Genomic DNA, 15234 nt, shown 5'->3' on the forward strand with positions numbered 1-15234 from the left:
CCCGGAGAGTAAAAGTGCTCCGTGCACCCCTCCACTGTGCCAAGGAGAGACACATTAAAACCCTTGTTGAACTGAATTTCTGACTCAACAAAAACTCCTTTTGTCAGAACCTCAGAACTTACTGGCACATGACCCGCACATATTTCCTATGTGGTAATGGGTCGCTGTGGGCTGTTTGTATATCTGTGCCTAGAAAAATTCGTTTAAAATGAGTAACTCAGTATTTCTCTCCAATTTCAAAGACCCCTTTCTTGATCTTTGGGTACTCAGTCTTTGCTATTCTCTTTTAACTGCAGGCAACAGTTTTCCTGCATATTCAGCTGTCCATTTCCCCTAGAGCATCCATGGTACTTATATGATAGTGTATTTTACCAGTTTACCTTCCTCATTCTGTGTTTTTCAGAAACCTCTTGAGATGAACCACACCACAGACTTTCAGAAGCTTCCATGCTGGAGAAACAGGAACCAAAGATGGTCAGAGCGAGGTGAGCAAACCTGGGGAGAGAGACCCCAATACCAAGTCATGCACAATGGGACAAAGGGCCCTCGTAGACCAGGCACAGATAAGACACTTGAGAGAAGAGGGCAGGGCAGGTATAAGCCCCCTGGGGAGGCTGATCGGCCTCCCGAAAGATGAGTCATTGCAACAGTTCTGGAAGGAGAGATGAAGGGGCATCTGAATTTATCATCGTTCTGAGGGAAGAAAAGTCCACTCCATCCTCTAAGAGCAGGTGGGCGACACCCCTGGGTCACATCTTGTAGCAGTGACATTGCTGTGTATGGTGGGCATGCAGGGGACGGAGTGCATGTTGGACCAGACGGGAAAGGAAACGGAGCTTCCGAGGAAAAGAGGGGTTGTCATTCAGTCTGTTCGGGCCCTGTGGTTTTCTGTGTGAGACAGGGTTTCAGTGAAGCCTGAATCCTGGACTTGGTAGCTTCAAGCCAGTGTCTTGGGGGCTCATTTCTGGGTAGGACTTCCCAGGTGGCATTAGTGGTATATCCTCCTTCCCTCACTCTGGCGCTTTGCAGGAGACATAAGAGATGCAAGTTCGATTCCTGGGTCAGGAAGATCACCTGGAGAAGGGCATGGCAACCCACTCCAGTATTCTTGCCTGGAGAATCCCATGGACAGAGGAGCCTGGTGGACTATGGTCTATGGGGTTGCACAGAGTCGAACATGACTGAAGAGATTTGGCATGCATGCATGTATATGTATATGTATATGTATATGTATATGTATATGTATATGTATATGTATATGCTGTATAGTTGGTCAGTCGTATACAACTTGAGACCCTAGGGACTGTAACCCATCAGGCTCCTCTGTCCATGGGATTTCCCAGGAAAGAATACTGGAGTGGGCTTCCAGTTCCTTCTCCAAGGGATCTTCCTGACCCAGGGATCAATCCCCTCTCTCCTGCATTGGCAGGCAGATTCTTTACCACTTTGCAACCAGGGAAGCCCATAGGTTATGTGTATGTTGGGATAACTGACCCCTGAAGAAGGTGGCCACATTAGCTCTTTGCTTCTCAAATGCAATCACCTTTTTTCTTTTTAAAAAAAAAATTAAGATAGGGGTTTTGATATGATTAAAGCAAAGTTTAAAAAAAAATCAGGTGAAACATGGCCTTATAAAAATCTTCCAATTAAGAAAAATATATAGGTAAACAGGCAAAAAAATCAAATTAATATTGTATAAGGATACATGAATAAATTTTGCTCATCATTATTATCTAGAATATTAACTTTTGAAAAAGAAAGCATTATTTCTAGGATTTGCTTGATATTTATTATTTTTTTAAAGATGTTTTAAATGTAAGTAATATATGCCAAGTTGAAAATTTACAGTGTTCATTAAGGATGAAATGAAATTTGATTTCCCTCTTTCACTATCTGGTCCCCTGGTCCCTGACTTGAACGGTAATCAATGTTAGCTGTTAGCAAATCACCATCTTTAAAGCAAACCCTGGCCTGGGTTCCTGGTGCTTTGAGGACTGTTGAATCAGGTGGTGGGGCCCACTGCGACCGCCCTGGAGATGCCTGTCTGTCCTCCCATTGTTCCAGTGGAGCAGGGCTTCCTCTCTCTGATTGATTATACTCTGCGAAGCCACATGTTTTCATGGTCCCTTTACTCCTGAGCCAGCTGTCAGGCAGAGAGAAGGTCTCTGGGCACACACTGCTTCATGCCTTTCATGTCTGATTTCCTGACTACGAAAAGGCAGGGCTGGTTCCTGCTGCCTGTCTTTTCATCTTTCCTAGCCATCTTGCCTGTTGGTGTACCCAGCCACCGAAAACGTCCACGGAAGGAAAAGGTTGAACAGCGCCCCTCTGATTGTGCCTGTTTGGCTCATTTTGGAAATTTTATTTAAAAATTTGAACCTTGATCTCTAGACAGTATGGCCACGGGTGCTGTTTCCTGAATGAGTCTTCACATTACATTTATTTATTTATTTATTTAACTCTTAATTTTTTTTTCCCACTTATTTTTATTAGTTGGAGGCTAATTACTTTACAATATTGTAGTGGTTTTTGCCATATGTTGACATGAATCAGCCATGGATTTACATGTGTTCCCTTTCCCGATCCCCCCTCCTGCCTCCCTCTCCATCCCATCCCCTTGGGTCTTCCCAGGGCACCAGCCCTGAGCATTTGTCTCATGCATCCAACCTGGACTGGTGATCTGTTTCATCCTTGATAGTATACTTGTTTCAATGCTATTCTCTCAGAACATCCCACCCTTCCCTTCTCCCACAGAGTCTAAAGATCTATTCTGTACATCTGTGTCTCTTTTTCTGTTTGCATATAGGGTTATCGTTACCATCTTTTAAAATTCCATATATATGTGTTAGTATACTGTAATGTTCTTTATCTTTCTGGCTTACTTCACTCTGTATAATGGGCTCCAGTTTCATCCATCTCATTAGAACTGATTCAAATGAATTCTTTTTAATGGCTGAGTAATATTCCATAGTGTATATGTACCACAGCTTCCTTATCCATTTGTCTGCTGATGGGCATCTAGGTTCTTCCATGTCCTGGCTATTATAAACAGTGCTGCGATGAACACTGGGGTACATGTGTCTCTTTCAGATCTGGTTTCCTTGGTGTGTATGCCCAGGAGTGGGATTGCTGGGTTATATGGTAGTTCTATTTCCAGTTTTTAAGGAATCTCCACACTGTTCTCCATAGTGGCTGTACTAGTTTGCATTCCCACCAACAGTGTCAGAAGGTTCCCTTTTCTCCACACCCTCTCCAGCATTTATTGCTTGTAGACTTTTGGATAGCAGCCATTCTGACTGGCGTGTAATGGTACCTCGTTGAGGTTTTGATTTGCATTTCTCTGATAATGAGTGATGTTGAGCATCTTTTCATGTGTTTGTTAGCCATCTGTATGTCTTCTTTGGAGAAATGTCTGTTTAGATCTTTGGCCCATTTTTTGATTGGGTTGCTTATTTTTCTGGAATTGAGCTGCAGGAGTTGCTTGTATATTTTTGAGATTAATCCTTTGTCTGTTTCTTCATTTGCTATTATTTTCTCCCATTCTGAAGGCTGTCTTTTCACCTTGCTTATAGTTTCCTTTGTTGTGCAAAAGCTTTTAAGTTTCATTAGGTCCCATTTGTTTATTTTTGCTTTTATTTCCAATATTTTGGGAGGTGTGTCATAGAGGATCTTGCTGTGATTTATGTCAGAGAGTGTTTTGCCTATGTTCTCCTCTAGGAATTTTATAGTTTCTGGTCTTACATTTAGATCTTTAATCCATTTTGAGTTTATTTTTGTGTATGGTGTTAGAAAGTGTTCTAGTTTCATTCTTTTACAAGTGGTTGACCAGTTTTCCCAGCACCACTTGTTAAAGAGGTTGTCTTTTTTCCGTTGTATATTCTTGCCTCCTTTGTTGAAGATAAGGTGTCCATAGGTACATGGATTTATCTCTGGGCTTTCTATTTTTTTCCATTAATCTATATTTCTCTCTTTGTACCAGTGCCATACTGTCTTGATGACTGTGGCTTTGTAGTAGAGCCTAAAGTCAGGCAGGTTGATTCTTCCAGTTCCATTCTTCTTTCTCAAGATTGCTTTGGCTATTTGAGGTTTTTTGTATTTCCATACAAATTGTGAAGTTATTTGTTCTAGTTCTGTGAAGAATACCATTGGTAACTTGATAGGGATTGCATTGAATCTATAGATTGCTTTGGGTAGTACACTCATCTTCACAATATTGATTCTTCCAATCCATGAACACAGTTTATTTCTCCATCTATTTGTGTCCTGTTTGATTTCTTTCATCAGTGTTTTATAATTTTCTATGTAAAGGTCTTTTGTTTCTTTAGGTAGATATACTCGTAAGTATTTTATTCTTTTTGTTGCAATGGTGAATGGTATTGTTTCCTTAATTTCTCTTTCTGTTTTCTCATTGTTAGTGTATAGGAATGCAAGGGATTTCTGTGTGTTAATTTTGCATCACATTTAAATTGGGAATTTTACTATTTATCATTGAACAGTCCTCAGATAAATATGAAATTTAGATTCATAGTTTTACCCAAGGCTCAGTTAGGCTTCCTGCAGCGCATCTGTCAAGCATTTATTGTGCCAACTCAGCATCATGGTTCATAGGCAGGAACCCTGCAGCCTGTGTGAGCTGCACCCAGAGAGGAAGGGAGGCCTGAGGAGACACACTTCACTCAGGACCTGAACTCCTCAGGACCCACTGCCCATCACCCGCCAGTCCATCAGGACTCAGCACAACCATCTTCTCATCTCGAACCTGTTTCATGCTTTCCCACCCTGACCTGGGTTGAGTTAGGAAACTTGTGGTTTGGCTCCTCAATGGGCCGGGTGCTTGCTCCTTGAACCAAAGCTCCAGGCCTGGTGCATGGTGACAGTGGACCCCCCATCTGCAGTGTGACTGAGGGGACTGCTTCTGATCTCTGCAGAAACTTCCTTTCTTTTATTTCTGATGACTCGGATGACATGGGCTGGTTGTGTTTGATCTGTTATGGGCATGGGAGACAAACGTGCTTTGTAGACCCTTGGCACTGTGAAGGGTAGACCCCTTCTCTCTCACCCCCGAAAGCAAGAGATGAACATGGGGTTCTCCACTGTGGGCTCTCGGGGAGAGTGGGACCCACAACTCTTATAAGTGCTGGGTTTGGGACTCAGTATGGATTTGGTGAACACCTGCACCCATGCAGGAACTGATGTGCATGGCAGTGGGCACTTCAACTCTGCTTCTACTTCTGTGTCCCTCAGAGTCTGTGTGTAATCATTAGAGAACATGGATGTACAGAAGCGTCTTCAAGAAGCAGCATGTCCCCCTTCTCCTTCCTGCCACTGTGATGAGTCAGTGATGCCAGGCCTGTGTCAGAAGATGGGCACTTCAATGAGGCTCCTGCCTCCTGCCCCAAAGTGGTGCCCACCCCCCTCGTCCGCTGCCCTGGAAAGGAGCATGGTCTCTATCAGGACCAGCTGACAGTTACCAAAGCTGCCCATTGCGTGCAAGTAGGCTTTTTAGCAGAGCTCAGTAATGGGCTTGTTTTTTCTTTCTTGGACTGGACGTATGTTTGAGATTGAGAAGGTGGCCAGCAAATTGTCGCATAGGGAGTGGGGAGGAGAGGCCAGCTTGCCCCTCCCCACCCCTGTCCCCTCTGTCTTAGCTCTGAAATTCTCAGGGCTTCTCAGTATCATATCAGGATCTCCTGGGTGCCCCCCGGAGCCTATCAGCTCCATAGTGTTGAGTGTAGCGATGGGGCAGCGTGAAGAGGTGGAGGGAGTCTTGGTAAGTGGGTGGTGGGCTCATGGTAAGTCTGTCGGGGGGCACAGTGCTTCCCTAGGTCTGAAGTGCGGGATGTCAGAGAGTGTTCTTAGCCTATAAGACGAGGGTCCGCTCAGGATGAAGGTCAGCATGGGAATACCACGCGGCACCAGGCTGGTTCAGGTCTTAGAGATAAGACTCCCAGGACACTTCTGCCCTAAGTGGATGCTTCCTCTTCAGCCCAAAATAAATGCAGAGTAACCAGAAGGCAGACAAGGAAACGGACAGGCCAGGGAGGAGTCCGGAGGTTGAGAAGGGTAAGTGCAGAGGTGAAAAGAAACTCCGCACCAGCTTCCTGCTGGGGAAAATATGGTTCTCCATCCGTGGGGGGTGGGGTGGGGGTGGGGATGCCGAGGGGGTCAGAGGAACTCCTCTGGATGGCTCAGGGAGAAGAGGGAGGGGAGATGAGATGCAAGCAAGACAAGATGCCTGCAGGCTGAAGCAGAGCAGGGGGCAGGCCAAGCAGAAGGAAAGAAGCGGGTCTACTTTCCAGGGAGCACTGGGCCCTCCATTTGGCTTGGCCCTTGCCAGGTGGCGCTGGTGGCAAAGAAACTATCTGCCAGTGCAGGAGACATAGAGGCATGGGTTCAATCCCTGGGTCAGGAAGATCCTCTGTAGGAGGTCATGGCAACCACTCCAGTATTCTTGCCTGGAGAAACCCTATTCTTGCCTGGGAAATCCCATGGACACAGGAGCCTAGCAGGCTATAATCCTTGGGGTCGCAAAGAGTCGGATATGACTGAGTGACTAACACTTTAACTTTTTTCACTTTTTATTTTGCATTCTGTGGGGCACAGCTTGGGAAACACTGGATTAAGACACTGTCCTGCCCATAAGGGGTGTGCATACAGCACTATTTTCACAGTGTCTGTGGGGCAAACAATCTGAGTGTTCGGGGTGGATTTGTACCCACTGATTCATCAGTCTTGCCTGGAACCCACAAAATCCTTTTGCAGGAGAGTTTCCTGAGATAAGAATGTGGCTGGTGGCCATGGACAGAGTGTGAATTAGTTCTGCATGAAAGCACCATTCTTAGTCCCCACTTTAAGACACTGGTTCTTTAATCCTCCTGATTCCAGTATTAGGTGGTCGTGGGAATGTTCCATAGCCCTTAATTAAAAAGTTTTTTTAAAGATTTTTATTTTGATGTGGAATTTTTAAAAAGTCTTTATTGAATTTGCTACAATATTGCTTCTGTTTTATTTTTTGATTTTGTTTTTTTTTGGCTGTGAGGCATGTTATAATAAAGCTCTGACCTTGGAAATGATTTACTTTATAACTACAGTGGAATTGATGGTGGCCCTGTCAAGAGCTCCCTTCCCTGCCTTCCCCAGTGGCTCCTCAGTGGGGAAGGAAGAGGGCAGAGAGTCTTGGAATTGCTCACCTGAGGGGCGTTTCCTACCTGCACAAGCCAAGCCTTGTGTATGTTGCAGCTGAAAGAAAGATTTAGAATCGTCATTCAGCCTCTAACAGGGCTACTAAGAGTAGGTCCTCACACTGGCAGCGGCACCTGGGCGTGACTTAGACATGCACATTCTCAGGCCCCCAGAGCAGCCGGCAGACCCTTCATCCCTGGTGCAGGACCCTGCTGCTGTGTTTTCCCAGCCCCACCCTCCAGGGTTCCCATGGAGTGGCACCGCCCTGGACCCATGGTTCTCATAGCAGGGTCTCCTGGACACAGCTCTAGACTCACCCTCAAGCTTGTTCAGAGCCACTCAAATTCTTAGTCCCTGGGTGTTGACAGGAGGCAGTGGGCATGCTCCCTGGGCCTTTCCAATGCTCAAGGAATGAATCTATAATGTCATCTGTTCTCCGATGTGCATTTCTGGGGCTTGGAAGTAGAAAGGAGCTGAAAAGGTCGCTAAGTGGTTAATAATAAAACCTCACCAATCTTTATTGCTGAAGATTTGAACTGTGGCTCTGGACCTGGGCCCAGGGATGTTTTAACAACCCTCCAGGTGGATGAACCCTCAGGTTCGAGAGTCCTCAGACTGCAGTTACCATTGGATTCCCACATGGACATGGTCATGTCAGGCAGGAAGGTGGCCTTATTGCAGCCTCTGCCTGCGGGCCTGAGGTTGACTCCAGGCAGCTGCCCATCTCCGCTGCCCCTTCCCTTGCTAGCAGGTTGAGGAGAGTGCTGCCCAGGAGAGGTATTCCACCCAATGGCAGTAACGTGCTCACTTGGGCTCTGGTGGAGAAGAAGACATGGTTTTGAAGTGGGGACGTTTCTTTCTTCACCTTTTCCCTAGTCCAACTTCGACACAGCCCCTAAGCCAGCCCCCGCACTGGGTCCTTGAAAGCCGTCAGTCAGAAGGTGGAGGCATGGAGCTGGCCTGCTCTCCCAGCATGCCCTGGGCTCAGCCCATCTCTCCGGCTCCCGGAGGCTCCTCCTTGTCTCTGAGCTGACAGAGGCCCTTGGGCTCAGGCTCCCAGGGAGGCTGCTCATCACTTTCTTCCAGGACTCTCTGTGGCAGTCCAGGCTTACAGATGTTTTTCTCCAAAGGTATCCAGGCCTTCACTGTGAAGAATTCGGTAAACATAGAGAGGCTCGATGCAAGAAAGATGAAGATGGAAGAAGGTAAGGCTCAGGTCTTCACAGAGGGCGGGGTTGGCCAAGGTTGGGGGGTGGTGGGGGCGGGGGAGACGCCGAGGTGGCAGCTCTTGTCACACTGGTGCGCGGATCTGTTGGCTTGGAGAGACAGAAGGGGCAGGTCTCTGGGTAGTTTCACCTCTGCCCTGTACAGTGGATGCCCTAACCCGCAGGATCCTGGAGTTTTGCGTCTGCTTTGGGGAGGCCAGGATGGATGGTCACGTCTGTGCCTGGAGGCTTGGATACTCTTCTAGAGCGAGGTGACGTCACGCATCCTGTCTCCCCAGGCACAGTGACACCCTTGCCGGGACCTGGAACCTTCCATGATGCTCTTCCTCACGGCCCTGTCTCTGAGGAGCTCTCATTTCCCCACAAGGGAGCCTGGGAATCACTTTAGAATCTGCCTCTTCTCTTGAGTTATAGTGCTTTTCACTGAATTCAGGCTGGAGAAGGCAAGATGAAACTTTTAAGTCCCCTGCCTCTCCAACTCATATCAAAATGACCAAAGGATTATAAAATTAGGGCAAGTAGGCACCACCTGAGGAAACAGGGCAGGAGAAGCTGTGGGAGGGAAATTTGGAGGCCTTTCTTCTGGACCAAGTGAAGCTGCAAAGGAAAGAAAGAAAGTCTGACTTGGAAGGACTTGGTATTCACAGAGGGATGGGCTGCTTGGCAAACTAATGGGTGGATTTTACAGTAAAGCTCCCCCCACCCCAGACACCCAAAACTTCTGGCCAGCAGCTAAAGTGAAAAGCTTATGTTTGTGTGAGCCTGTGAGACTTGAGTTCAAACCCACCATGTGTGAGTTGTGCAGGATGGACGGCCTTGGGCTTGTCCTCTCAAAGGGAGATGACACCCATTATCAGGTGTAACAAGGATTAATTGGAAAAGGCAGTGAGACTCAGCCAAGATGTTCACAGTTGCTGTGCTGATTACTCTATGCCAGGTACTGTGCTAAATAAAATCTTTACATACATTGCTTCCTTTAATCCACAAGAAAGCTCTTTGGGGTTGTTCTTTTTCTAGTCACTGCTTTACAGGCAAAGCCTTAACTGAAGTTAAGGAGGGTCAGAGACTTGCTCAAGATTCACATATAAGAAGAGGGGGTGGAGAACGAATTTGAACTCAGATAGTCCAAGTGCAAAGCCCATGCTTTCAACCCCTGAGCTACACTGTTACAGGTCCTTGACTTATATTACTTTATTTCATTCTTCCTATAGCCTTATGGTAACCAATTTTACTGGTGAAATTTCACAGGTTTATAGGTTAAACAAATTGATGTATGCAAAGATTTGAAACCAAGCCTGCTGGACTCCAAGGTCCTGCTCTTGACCTTTGTTTCCCTTAATTAATATACTCCATGGAGTGTCATTCTGTCTCCCAACTTAACAGATTTTCTAGTAAAGTTCCCCCCACCTCAGACACCCAAAACTGGCCAGCAGCTAGAGTGAGAAGCTTATGAATGTGTGAGCCCGTTAGACTTGAGTTCAAGCCCACCATTTTATTCCCACTGAATACAGGGTGTGGAAGGGCTATCATGCCTGATGGGGAGAAATCCGAACTCTGATTCCTCTGACCCCTAGAGAATGGAACCATTGCTGCGAGTGCCTCTAAATCGTCTGTGTATCTCTTTGCCAGTAGAACTCACTGAGAACATCGGACTGCCGGTGAATCTGCTTGAGAAACACGACCCGTGGCCGGCCTATGTCACTTATACCTCCCCGGTGGTGAAGAGACTCATTGAGAAGAGCAAGGCCAGAGAGCTGGAGTGCTTGCAAACGGTGGAGGAGAGTCGGCGGGTGGGCAAGCAGAGCAAGCCAGCCAGCCTCATCCAGCTGAAGAGGAGAAAGTCCTCCAAGTCCTCGGGCACCTCCACCTTCAAGGACCTGAGGTCCGAGACCATGCTGTCTGTGTGGGGCCCCCTTTCCATGTCAGCCACGGGGCCCCCGAGGGTCCCAGAGACCCTCCACCTGCACTCGGACTCCAGGGCGAGTCCCACCGCCAGCTACAACAAGATCATCTTTGCCCGGGCACCCACCGTGAGGACGCTCCCTTACACGGCCGGGCGGCCATCGGAAATGTTTTGCCTCTAGCCAGAGTCCCCGCAGCCGACCCTCGAGCTTGTATGGCAATTAAGCGCCGTTTGCCACACATTGTGTGGTGGCCCTTGCATTGGAACTCGCCCCTGCTGGTGCAGAGGTTGGCTGAGATCAACCCCAAGGGATGGGGGCCATGGGTGGGCGGGTGCACCCCCTCTGGTAGTGCAGTTAAGTGGGCCTGGGAATGCCAGGCTCCAGTTCCTGGTGTAGACGCTTAGGACCTAGCTGGGGGTGAATCAATTCTGGTCCAGGCAGCAGACAGAAACCACACCAGAGATTCTTTCTATTAATAGAAAGGATCCCTAAGCAGGCCACTGAAAAGACAGGAAGAGGGTTCAGAGGGTGTGGATGGAGAGGCACCTGCAGGAAGCAGCTTGGGGCATGCACCCAGGGAAGATACAAATATATTAAGTTAGACACTTGGTGACGGGCAGGTGGGCTGATCTCTGATTCCTGAGGTGGGCTAATGAATGCTTCTCAGCAGATGCTGGTGTCCTGAGCTCAGAGGACAGCCCTGTGGGGTGGCACCCCTACCTCTTGGCTCACGGACCCCCCAAGCTTGGTTCCAAGAGTGTCGGGGAAACCTAAGAGGGACTCAGATGTTTCTGGAATGAGTTGACACCACCCAAGTGAATGAGTATTGCTGAGGACAGGAAGCCAGCAGGAACCAAATCTGGAGCGAGTCCCTTCTTCCTCCTCCAGCCTTGACGCTCCCTCTGGCTCTCCCAATAGGCAGAGCTTAACCAGGAGGGAAATAGAAATGTGATTTGTAGCAACTCAAACCCTGCCTCTGGAAGTAGAGTGTGAAAGGATGGACTTGCAGCCAGGGAATTAAGCTTGAGTCCCTGCCCAGTGGGTTCCAAGAGATCCCACCTTGCTGTCCTACTTGGTTCCTGAACCTGTATTGGGAGGTTTCTTCCTTGGGGGGCGCTTACAAAGCAGCCCTGGGGGTCCAAGTGTCTGCTGCTGAGAGATGGGGAATTCTGTCCCCTGAACTTCTCTGAGGCTTGTGGAGCAGAGCTGGCGGGGAGACAGCTCCGGCTGGACCCCAGCTGTGCTTTGTCAGATAGCTGGAATCGGTCCACCCATGCTCGGGCTGTTCCCAGCTGGCCTCAGAGCAAACGATGCTGTCCTCAGTCTGCAGGCAGACACACTATGTGTTTAGTCACAGAGGGACCCAATGTGACAGACAGACCACCCAGTCTCAGGTTTGGGGCTCCTCCACTGAGCGTGGCTTCGCTGATTGCATCTCTCTTCTTTGCCTCACCCAAGTGTCTGTGCTTGTGTAAGTGAAACGGTTAATACCCACCCAGCTTCTCACAGAGACACAGAAGATGCAATGAGTTAGTTGTTGGAAAAGGTGGACGCTGCGCTGTGAATGTGCCCTCTCCACCCAGGAGCCCTGCAGAAACACTTGGCTGCACTCTGGCTGCCGTGAGCTGTGTAGAGAGCTGCACAAGTTAGGAGCTCCAGATCCATTCCCGGGTCCGCAGCTCTTGGCCAGAATGAATTCTTACAAAAATAATGTGATTTACAGTGAATCCGAATGACTTGTCTCTTGGGTCCACGGAACATTTACAGACATGGAGGCAGGTGATAAATTCCCAACAAAAAATTTTCTTTTCTCTATCCCTTTATGGGAGTTTATAGCTAGAGTATACTTGGGAAGTGATGGATTATAGATTTTCATTGTGTCAGTGTTTGCAGGGGTTTGGGCCGATTTCTTTCCATTGCTTTGAAGACAGAGTTGTTACATAGTGTTTTGTTTTGTTTTTGGTGGCTGTTGCTTTTTAAATTTCTAGGTGTTTCACAGTTTTTACAAATATATACTCTCTAAATTAATGGTTGTTTTTATAGATAACATTGCTTAGGTTAATTTAATTCTCAGTCTGTTATACAAGCAGGAGCTAAGCGCTCCAGCACCTTCCGCTATGATGAGAATGGCTTGTGTCTGTGGCTGCAATCCAGACGCGTTGCCTTCTGGGGCTGTTTTAAGAAAGAAAAACTCCTAAGTGCTTTGAAAGGGAGGAGTCTGTTCAAGGCCAAATGGGGTTCATAGGTCCAGCCACTTCAAGGACCTGACCATGTTGGCTTGAGGACTGAGGGGGCTGCCTGGAAGGGGTTCTCCTGGGAAGGCAGCTGATGGACAGAGGAGTTGGACCAGTGATGAAGCCTCCATCACTGGAGGAAGGAGGGTGACTCTGAGGTATCGAAGCGGCTGTTGCTTAAATTTGTCTCCAGGCCCAGATACCTGACTGCACGGAGGTGGGGGCCCTGGAGCTGAACTCGTGCTTAACTCGTGGAGGACTCTTGCTAAAATCCTGGGAGGCCCTGAAGTAATGACAAAAAGTGGGGGAGAGACTTCTCGATGTCACAAGGCATCCATGTGCAGGCTCCCCGCCCTGGGCGTGGACACAAAGCTGTGGGCCTGTAGAGCCCAGTGGATGCTTGGCGGGACTGGACTGGCTTTGTTAATGAAACTGGGAGAATTCCCGGTGCTCCCAGGGCCCGCAAGCAGCCTTCCAGCGGCCTGGAGTCGGCCCAGCAGGCGGGGCTTGGAGTGGAATGTGGATTCTTCCGAGTGCAACCTCAGCCGCCTTCTGAGTGGAGGGCCTGGGGGAGCTCAGGTTCCTCTGGATGTGCTGGACTCAGCCCTGGGAGTCCACAGCCTGTAGCTGCTGCCTCTTTATTTCCACTGCATCTGGAAAGTTCTGTCTGGCAGGGGAGTTTCATCTCCCCACTCTGGTTGGTGTGTGAAACACCAGAGTGTATCTTTTGTTAGCCCTACTGTGCTGCTCTGTAACTAAGGACCCCTCTGCCTCTGACACGTTGATTAGCTGTTTTTGAGCAAATTCTCTGGCTCCCGTGCACGATATGTTTTTTTTCTGTTTGCAGATTCCACAATTGGTGTTTAAACAGTTGACGTTTACCTTCAGCTGAGCCTCTGGTCCTTGCCATTCAGGGGTCGGGAGGGGTGGGGGTGGGGAAGGTGGGCTGTAAAGACAGACGATCTGGCAGTTCCTGGAGCTGGTCTGTGCCAGCCAGATGTTTGGGGGTGGCCCAGGGATCCTCCAATTGGAAACGGAGGCCAGGGTGGGGCCTAAGGTCAGGGGCTCGGTAGAGCCGAGGACTTGACTGACAGCGTGTGTGATTACAAATCCTTCTGGTCCATTGGTCCTGAGGGCCTTGTGTGGGAGGCACAAATGCCTCACAGTCCCCTTAGTCTCTTTTTTCAGGACAGAGATAAAATAATGGGCCTCCTGAGGTAGGGGTTTGGACCCCTGGGCTTTGGTGGGGGCCCTGGGAGGGAGAGGGGACACAGCCCAGGAATCCCAACCAAGGGCCAGCCCCACGTCCCTGGAGATGGACAGCAGCAGGAACCCCAGCCCTGCAGCCTCACTCTGTGTGTCCACAGAGGTGGTAGAAAAGATTGTAAATTACTCTGTGGGACGTGGGTGTGCCCGTTTGCCTGTCCTGCCCCGGTGGCTCTCTTCAGCTCTGTCTGAGTCAGTTACTCCTAGAAGCTTCTTGGGATCCCCACCCTTCTGGAGTGACGGGCGTGTGTGCAAAACCCACACCTTATCAGTGATGAGACCGAATGAGAGCTGGAGGGGCAGTAAACAAGGGCCTGGGATTTACCAGGATCCAGCATTGCTGAGCCTGGACTGAAGCTCAGATAATCAGGAAATCTTCCCTCTTCCTTGCTCACTACCCCCTTCCCCAGCCCCAACTGTCACCAGGGACCCAAAGCCTCAGCCACCTGCTTTCATTCTAAGTTGCTTCAGTCGTGTCCGACTCTTTGCGACCCCATGGACTACGACCTGCCAGGCTCCTCTCTCCATGGGATTCTCCAGGCAAGAATATTGGAGTGGGTTGCTATGCCCTCCTCCAGGGGATCTTCCCGACCCAGGGAGTGAAGCCGTGTCTCTTATGTCTCCTGCACTGGCAGGCGTGTTCTTTACCACTAGTGGCATCTGCTTAGGTACTTGGAACTCACACTGTGCTGCCCTAAACTAGCGAGGCATTGCTGGGCATATGCAGGGGGCTCCTTCTGGGGCATTGGGATGGGCATGGGGGGCAGGCAGGGGATGCAGGAACACCCCAGTTTTAGGTGGAGCCCACCACTGCCCCTATATTCTGTGCCTTGGTCCTGACCATGATCCAGTTTCCACATGGGACAAACAGGATAAACAGTGATGTGGAGATGACCTTGAACTTGGTGCCAAGAGCCCCATCTCTTCTCCCAGGCTCTCTGTTCCAGGGCAAAGAATTTCCATCCCACCCAAGGCCTTTCTAGGTAGCTCCTAGTTCTGAGGGCCCAGCAAGTTTCCAGGTAACCCACTTCCCCTTCAGGTCCAGTTTCTAGCCACCCAGTAACCTCCATCATTTTTGGTAGACAAGGCAGGCAGGAAGTTTCTGCATTTCAGACAAGTCAGAATGGTTTCCGTGGGTCTGCCAATGGGGAGGGGTGTTGCAGAGAGACGAAATGGTCCCAGGGAAAGTGACCACTGGAAGGATGATTGCCCTGTGGGCCCTGAGTGCACCAGGCCCTCTGTGCCCACTTCTGTGTGTTCCAGCTCGTCCAGGTCCATTCACTGCCTTGGGTGCTTCTGTCTGCTGTCCTGGCTAGAAGGGAGCCGTTCTGAGACTGGGCCCAAGCCCTCAGGTCCAAGTCCTGGCTACCTTTCCTGTACTCAGGTCCCCTTCCCTGTTCTTCCTTCTCTTCCTTCTTGTTT

The 15234-nt window shown here is 49.1% G+C and overlaps 1 protein-coding gene across 2 annotated transcripts; it reads left to right on the top strand.

The window, feature by feature from the left end:
• The first annotated feature begins 408 nt into the window (after positions 1–408).
• Positions 409–10603, top strand: CDRT4 (CMT1A duplicated region transcript 4). 2 transcript variants are annotated; one of them, XM_065911003.1, is made up of 3 exons: positions 409–485; positions 8313–8387; positions 10038–10603. In XM_065911003.1, the coding sequence occupies exons 1-3, from the start codon at positions 416–418 to the stop codon at positions 10490–10492; spliced, it is 600 nt and encodes a 199-aa protein (XP_065767075.1). In that variant the 5' UTR covers positions 409–415; the 3' UTR covers positions 10493–10603. The 2 variants fall into 2 exon arrangements, with proteins under 2 accessions (XP_065767075.1, XP_065767076.1); XM_065911004.1 differs by having other exon boundaries at positions 10041–10603.
• The last annotated feature ends 4631 nt before the right edge of the window (positions 10604–15234 follow it).

This window comes from Muntiacus reevesi, chromosome 18, assembly GCF_963930625.1.
Source record: "Muntiacus reevesi chromosome 18, mMunRee1.1, whole genome shotgun sequence".
Lineage (NCBI taxonomy): Eukaryota > Metazoa > Chordata > Mammalia > Artiodactyla > Cervidae > Muntiacus > Muntiacus reevesi.

Coding starts and splice junctions, on each gene's coding strand:
- CDRT4 (XM_065911003.1), top strand. CDS start 416: ATGAACCACACCACAGACTTTCAGAAGCTTCCATGCTGGAGAAACAGG. Junction 486..8,312: donor CCAAAGATGGTCAGAGCGAG/GTGAGCAAACCT, acceptor TTTTCTCCAAAG/GTATCCAGGCCTTCACTGTG. Junction 8,388..10,037: donor AAAGATGAAGATGGAAGAAG/GTAAGGCTCAGG, acceptor TCTCTTTGCCAG/TAGAACTCACTGAGAACATC.